Below are 8,132 nucleotides of genomic sequence, written 5' to 3'. Positions count from 1 at the left end.
TTCCACCCTACCCATAATACTTATCTACTTTCTCTAACATTTATAGAATTATATTAATGCCATAAAAATATGATTTTAAAACTTTCCTCCTTGACACTTCTGCATCTGATCCTTTAAACCACAGTAGATTGACTGTAAACTCTCCTTGAGAGCAGGAATTGTCTTACTTTTCTATCTGTGCTCATATTACCTAGCTCAGTGCCTGCCATAGAATTAGTGAGTGCTGAATAAATGCTTAAGTGTGTGGTATGTCTATAAAATTAGCCTTGTTTCCATTTTTAATTTCTTAATTCCAATTCTAGAGATCATTTGTGCTATGTATTGTGATTCATGTTTTTATTTAAAAAAACTGTTCAAAAGGTACTATGATCCTCTTTTCTTAATTGTCTTTAATATTTTATTTTCTCCCAGTTACATGTAAAACCATTTTAACATTTGTTTTTAAATGAGTTCAAGATTTTCTCCCTTTTCCCCCTCCCTCTTTTTACTGAGAAGATACATGTGAAATTATGTAAAACATTTCCATAAAACTCATGTTATGAGAAAAATAAGATTCTCCCCCTCAAAAAAAATTCAAGAAAAACAAAGTATATTTCAATATATATTCAGACACAATTAGTTCTTTCTCTGGTTATGAATAGCATTTTTCACCAAAAGTCCTTCAGAGTTGTCTTGGATAACATTATATTGTTGAGAATAGCTAAGTCATTCACAGGTGAGCATCTTACTCAGTGTTTTTCCCTCAACATTAGGGTCTTTTACAATGAGTCTTGTACATCCAGTTTTTACCAAATCTTGCAAAACAGTTGGCATCCACAATATGTCTCTATACGTTGCTCCTCTCCATTCACACAACCAACACTCTGGACTATTGAGATAACTTCCTACTTGATCTTCCCATATTAAGTCTCTCCCTTCTCCAGTCTTCCACATAGCTACCAAAATGATTGTTTTTTTAAATGTCAGTCTGATCATATAACTCCTCCCCCAATACACACTCAATAAATTACAGAGAATCTCTATTACTTCTCTGATTAAATGTGTAATTCAAAGACCTCTACAAGCTGGTCTCTTCCTATATTTCCAGTCTTCTTACATATCACTACTCTCCACTTTATGATTCAGTTATACTGATCTAGTTGACATTCTTCCCATCTGGCACTCCATCTCCCATCTCCATGTTTTTGGACTGGCTTTGCCCCATGCCTAGAATTTACTCTTTCTTCAATTTCTTTCTTAATATCCCTAGTCTTCTTCAAGACAATTCACATGTCATGGTTCTATAGGAAGCCTTTCCTAGTTCCACCAGCTATTAGAGCTTTCCCTTTTAAGGTTATGTTCTATCTAATCTGAATATGTCTTGTATGATCATGTTTTCTCCCCCTTAGAATAGAAACTCTTTGAAGCACAAAATTCTTTTTTACTTTTTGTATTGACAGTGTTTAACACAGTTTCAGTAATATAGTAAGCATTTAAAAATGCCTATCGATTGATTTTGAATAATGACAAAGGAGCTTCTCTCCTTGGAAGAATCTTGGACTAAAACTTCTGGAAGCAATTTGGACCCTGACTAGAGAATTTCACCTTAGCTTGTCTGGGTCTAGGCAAGTATCCCCCACCCTTCCAGCTCCTTTTTGTGTATTGTCTTTCTCCATTAGAATGTAACCTCCTTTGGGACATCAGCCTACTTGCCTGATAAATAGTGAGCGCTTAATAAATGCCCTATATCTCTATCATCTATTCATCTATTTCTCTATCTACCATCTATCATCTTACTTGTAGGGAAATACAAGAGTTTATACTTCTATATACAAGCTTTCAGAATGATGTCTATTGAAGATGAAAAGTCAAAAATCAAGAGAAAAACAAAGGAAAATATGCCAGTTTTCCTCAAAATTTATTATAGAAATTAGAGAATATAAATCATAATTTAATTTTAAGCATTGCTGTACAGCCAGGAAACATTTATGTGACTTGTCAACTGGATTTAAGATTGTATGTCATTCCATTTGACATAATTAAAATTATTTAGAAATACAATTTTGTAACATCTATGCTAATTGGATGTTTATTTGAAAATTCATGAAGACCTGTGCATTTTTCCATTTTCATTTCCAGAAGTTGGAAAACACTTCTTCACTTAGCTATTTATATAGGTGTATATTCTATTTTTTTTACAAAGTAATGCAGAAATACTTCTATGTAAATATGCCAAAAGAAAATATTTTAATACCTCCCTTTGTCAGTGAATATACAAGCAAAGACAGAGTAAAATGTTTTGGATTAAATAACCATCAATATGTTGTCAATCATTAGCTCTGTCTCCTTTTTAATCTAACCCAGACAGATGTGCCTGGCCAAGGGACAGCAATTGAGATGGTATTGTGTAACAAAAATTATAGACAAGAGATTCTCATGAAGTTAAAGAGGCAAATAGATTAAAGTGACTCCATCTAAATTTAGGGTAACAGACATGAGGTTCATAATAGCAATTTTAGCCTCTTAGCATTCTTTTTAAAATTTAATTTAATTTTTGTTACATTTTAAATTCAGAACTGTATCCCTCCTTCCTTCCCTCTTCCACATTAGAAGCCTTCATTTGACATGTATGTATAAAACTATATTATTTGTATTTCTATTTGTGTATGTGTGTGTGTGTGTGTGTGTGTGTGTGTGTGTGTGTGTGTGAAATGACACTATGCATACTTTTATTTATCAGTTCTTTCTCTGGAGATGGATATTATCTTCCTTCATAGGTCCTTTGTAATTGATTTGAGTATCTTTAATATTCAGAATAACTTAGTTGTTCACAATTGTTGTTATTGTATACAATGTTCCCTTGATTTTGCTCATTGAATTCTTCATCAAATATTCTTTAAAAAGAAATGAGAAATATATAGAATATATAACCCTTCAGTACTTTTTATACAGCCTTTGAAGTCATGATGAATTATATTGTTACTAAGAGTAATTTTATGCCTTATAATGATTGATTTTGGCTCTAAAGAGGGAAGAAGAAAATGCACATCCTTCCCTTTGGTCAAACGTAGAGTTACTCTATTGCTTTCCTTGCCCTCTCTCAAACGTCTTTGTTACAAAAGCTAGATCTATCTATGCCCAGGGGAAGGGGTTATATATTTTAAATATATCTTTTCTAATTAAGTACCAGATTATTATTTTTTTTAACCTAAGTACAGGGATTCACTTTTGAAGGAATTAGACTTCCTCTTGTTAGGTTTTATTCTATTCATTGTTCCAGACTGTCAAGATTTTTTCAATACAGATTTTATCATCAATCTCATCAACAAACAAGCATTTATTCAAACATTTAATTAGAGTATTTGATCACTTAATAGTAAAAAAAAAATTAACTACTTAAAAGACCAGATAGATCAACTGATTTAAAATTTTTCTTGGTCTTTCTAGGTAGTCTTATATTCTGGTTCTCCTGTTAAGTATCTTCTATGTACTGGGCATTTGAGATACTAAGGGAAAAACAAATGGCCCCTCACCTCAAGGAGCTTATTTTCTCTCAGAAGAGATAGCACACGAGGGATATATAAGAAGATACAAAATCATATATCTTAACAAAAATGTTTTTAAACTCTCCCTCCAAGCTTTGCCATTGTAATTTTAACTAGTATGCCATCTATGGTATTTAAATTATTAATAGGGGGCAGAATAGATCATTCCATAATATTCCGACAAGAGAATTCTCTCTGGGATGGCTTTAATCTTTTCCTTAACACTGTTTGAGTAAGATTTGTCAGTCCTTTTAATATAACAACCAAATTGTACTAAATCACCTAACTAGTATTTCATCATCTCCTTCTTAAGAAAATAGAGACATCTTGAAATGATTCATTGTTATAAAGATATAAAGCTACTATGTTTATAGTAGCTTACTGGTCTACCAGCGGAAGTGCTCTGACAAAAAAAGGATGTAATGATCGTGTTCGTACGCTGGATACCTTAGAATCAGCGGAGTCAGAATAAGCAAAAGTCTTTATTCTTGGTTTTTTTGGGGGTTGCTCTCTCCACCGCCAGAGAATGACTCCGCTTGTCTTACTCCACCTTCTGATCCCTCTCACACTTCTCGGTCTACACCCACAGATTGAGCCAGCACTGAAAAGTTGGACAGAGTCGTTCTCCAAGCATATTGTCCAATTGGTAATTAGCTTTAAGTGCTCAGTTATCTAAGTGCATCTGCCCTTTACAAAAGGAAAATAGGATGAATGTTTACTGACAAACAAAAATCCACAAGCATTAAGCAAACCTTCTGGTAGTGTATTATGCCAGGTATGACAGAATATAGAAAGATAAATAAAACGAGTCTCTGACCTTAAGGAGCTTCAAGTCTAGGGAAGAAGGGATGGTTGGGGAAGATAAAAATTACATACAGAGTCTATAAATATAATGCATGAGAACTTTTTTTTTTTTTTTTAATGTTTCCATTCCTTAGTGTGACCTTTCAATACTCTGCTCTAGAACTTTGCCAGGGATCCCCATCAAGCTTATTGGCCTATAATTTTGCAGTATCCACTTTTTCCCCCCCTTTTTGGAAAATCAAGTCATTTCTTATTTCTAATCAATACAGTCCAGAACTGTCTCTAAACTTTTTGGCAGAAAAAATCTTTTAGTGCTTTCTTTGTCAGTGATGCTGGCGACTTCTGCTTCCTGGGTCTGGATGGTTTTCTCTGGGCAATTTTCTCAGTCCCTCCGCAATTACGCCTGCTGTACCTCTAGAAGAGAACGGATGAACTGAACTCAGAACTACATTTCCCAGCTTACTCTCCTCCTGTGTCTCCCCCTCCAGAGCCGAGGTGGGCGATTCCACAGGGCACTCTCACTCTCCCTTCTGAGCCGTCCTAACCAGGACGAGGCTCAGCCAGGAGAAGGGGTAGGAGGCGCTTGCATTCACTTGGGCTCCAGCAAAACCTGCCCAATGCAGCAGACGTTGCTGCTATCCGCCGGCGGACTACGCTACAGCACAATGCAGCACTGAGACGGCAGCCAGCCTAGGAGGTGCCGCAGCAGCCCTGGGCTCGGCCGTCTTCGGCAGGCAGTGCCCGGCGCTTCGGGCTTGGGTGGAAGGCACGAGAGGGCGAGGGAGGAGAGAGCGCCCGCTTGCCAGCCGCGGAGAGGAGAGGGCAGAAGAGGAGGGAGGGAAGAGGAGAGGGAGCTCCCGTCCGGGGCTGGATGCCCGCGTCTCCACCATGAGCATCTCTCCCTGAGCATCATCCCTGGCCGGGGCAGACTGAAGGGCAAAGGAGAGCCATGCGGGCTGCGGAGGCTGTGGCTCTGCTCCCCCGGCTGCTGCTGGGCATCTCGGGCATCTTCCCGCTGGCTCTGTGCAGGCTGCCAGGTAAGTTCCCCATCGTTCATGACTGCGGGATAGAGGGAGCTCCGCGACGCACGCAGGCCACTTGCTCCCTGGCAGATTGCAGGGATGCGCTGGAGAGAGGGAATCCCATTCCCCGGATGTCTGGGAGCAATTGTTTTTATGCGGGTGTTGAGGAGTAGAAGCAAAAGGGACTGGGTGCGTGCGCGTTTGTGTGGTCGTGTTGTGCGGGAGCCTCCGGAGGAGGTTTTTTCTTTTTCTTTTTTTCTTTCTGGGAAAAATGAACGGGGGATGCCCTGCCTTGGGCCCCGAGCCTGAAAGCCCTTTCTGGGGTGCGCGGGACCAGGACTCGGGGGCCCCCGGGAGGCTTGGGGGAACACCGGGGAGTCCCAACGCTCTTGGGTCAGGGTCTCTACTCAGAGAGGGACTTTTTGGGGTTGTTTGTTTGCCAGGCTGGGGACTGCATCGTGGGAGGGCACGATGAGTAGTTGGGCGACCTTTGCGTTCGGGGTGATGATTTCCGTCTCCTTTCTCTTCCTCGCTCCCCTCGCCCCCTCCACTTCTACCACTCCGGAGGAGACGCCTTGTTGACGGAGCTAGAGAGAAGAAACGAAAACCGCTTTCTGGAGCGAGAGAACATCGTGCCCCTCCGACTCATCTACCGCTCGGGCGGCGAGGACCAAACTCGCCATGACGTGCTCACCACTCGGATCCGGGGCGGCCCGGCTGGCGGCGGCCCCGGCGGCGGGCAGGTGAGCGGAGGGCTCCCCGCGGAGGTGTGCGTGGTGGCGGAGGGGCGGGGGAGAGGCGGCTCTCGTGGGTTTCTCCGACGCCCCTTGCCAGCTGCCTGCGAGCTACCACCCGGATCAGGTTTCTGTTGCCCGGGAGACAAGGTGCCTTCCCTAACACTGGCGGCCTCCATCCATCCAAATGCTAGTCATGTCGGATGCTCGCTGCAGAGCGGGTGGCCGGGCGGCCAGGCAGGGCTTGGCTCGTCTCAAGTTTAAGTTCCTGCAGGATGCCCCCAAGGGACTCGGCCAGAGAGAGAGAGAGAGAGAGAGAGAGAGAGAGAGAGAGAGAGAGAGAGAGAGAGAGAGGCAAGAGATAGAGAAACAGAGACAGAGACAAACAAACAGAGGCAAGAGAGACTGAGAGAGAGGGAGGGAAAAGGAGAGAGAGGAGAGGGAAAGAGAGAGAGAATAAATATATTCATATTGATGGCTAAGAACAATGTTGTAATGGGACAGAACTACGGTGAGTTTTTACTCTAGAAGAGAAGACTATTTTAGTGATCCTTTCTGTAATAATCAAAAGCAAATTGGATTAAAGAAGGGGAAAAAAGCAAAACAACCACCATCCTTCTCAATCTCCTGTTAGATTTACAGCTCTATCTGATTTGCGCATACCAAGGAGGATGCCCATCCTCCAACTTCCTAAAAAGGTAGAGTGTTTGTTAAGAAAGGATTTTTAGGTGCCGTCATCCCAAGACATGTTGATATGGAAAGATTTTGATGTTTTAGTTTTAAATTAGTGTACTATACTTCCATTAATATAAAAAAGCTATAGTTTATTTGGAAGTTTATTTGGAGTTGTGAGTTAAATACCATAAATATTAATAATGATGTAAATATTTGATAAGTTTATTAAAATTGCACTGACAATTGGAAATGCAGAAGAACCTCCTTTATCTGATGCTGTCTTTGAAATTAAGATAGGCCTGATTGAAGTAAAAAGATTTTTTTTTTCTTATATGAAGTCCATCAATAGATACTTTATCAAGAATAGTGCTTTTGAAGTTTTTTTGTATATTTGATGGTCACAGGAACTTTTGTAGACACTTATGATTAAAGTGCTTGGTTACATGGAGAAGTTATTCTGTTTGCTTTCATGAAATTAGCATTTGTTTTCACAGTTTAATTCTTTTAAAAGTTAATAAGATATCTTTGTTCAGATATATGATTTTACTAATGTAGAAAATCCAAGTGAAGAAACTTCCTCTACCAAGCAGATAATCACTGGTCTGCGACTTACAGTTTGAGAGAAATTCCAGTACCCCAAAGAAATTAAGTACTTTCAGGATCACAGTGTCAGATATCAGAGGGTTTTGAACACAGGCTTTCCTGACTTAGAGAATAGTTCTTCGTCTACTTCTGATTCTCTATGTACTTTTCTAGATAGGCTCTTATGTATGCTAAAGAATAGTAGCAATAAACATTTTTTTCAATTAATGGTATCTTTATAAGTTAACTAGTATTGTCTTCATGAACTAACTGTAATTAGAGGTAGTACTATTTGCTCCAAGATATTATTTTTCCTGGTTGGATTGCTGTCCATGGCTTAAAGTCAAAGTAAGGACCCACTTCCTTAACTCTTCAGATGGCTTCATTTTAATCATTAATAGGAGTATCCTTAAAGCAGTCAACTTTAGGTAACTCTTTTTAAAAGTGTAACATAAAACCTTTCTAGCATGGGAAGGGACTCTAAGACAATAAGTTGAAGAGAAAGTGTAAACCTGAGTGAATAGAAGCAATTTTCTCCTCTGGGACTTCCTATTATCATTGAAAACACATTTTAAAGTCTCCTTTCTATTTTAGTAGAGGAAGGAAGTTTTCTTCTATGTAATATGGAGTTGGGACTATTGAATCTCTGAGAATCCCTTCCAGTTTTAATTTTCAGGAACTCATTACTCCCTCCCCAATGATTTCTTTCTAAAAGCTATGTTAGAGCAGTGCTTCTTAATCTTTTGAAGCTCATAGATTCATAAATTGTTAGAACTGGAAAAACCTTAGAG

General features: G+C 39.6%; 1 protein-coding gene across 8 annotated transcripts in view; it reads left to right on the top strand.

Moving 5' to 3' along the window:
- The first annotated feature begins 4,469 nt into the window (after nucleotides 1–4,469).
- ADAM22 (ADAM metallopeptidase domain 22) overlaps nucleotides 4,470–8,132 on the top strand; it is a 265,301-nt gene continuing 261,638 nt past the window's right edge. For all 8 annotated transcript variants that reach the window (XM_074266617.1, XM_074266620.1, XM_074266619.1 and 5 more), the window contains exons 1-2: nucleotides 4,470–5,365; nucleotides 5,918–6,093. In XM_074266617.1, coding sequence (XP_074122718.1) covers nucleotides 5,278–5,365; nucleotides 5,918–6,093 — 264 coding nt within the window. In that variant the 5' untranslated portion in view covers nucleotides 4,470–5,277. The remainder of the gene's footprint in view (nucleotides 5,366–5,917; nucleotides 6,094–8,132) is intronic.

This window comes from Sminthopsis crassicaudata, chromosome 5, assembly GCF_048593235.1.
Source record: "Sminthopsis crassicaudata isolate SCR6 chromosome 5, ASM4859323v1, whole genome shotgun sequence".
Lineage (NCBI taxonomy): Eukaryota > Metazoa > Chordata > Mammalia > Dasyuromorphia > Dasyuridae > Sminthopsis > Sminthopsis crassicaudata.
The sequence above is the reverse complement of the archived record's forward strand: the minus strand, read 5'-3'. Positions and strand labels throughout refer to the sequence as shown.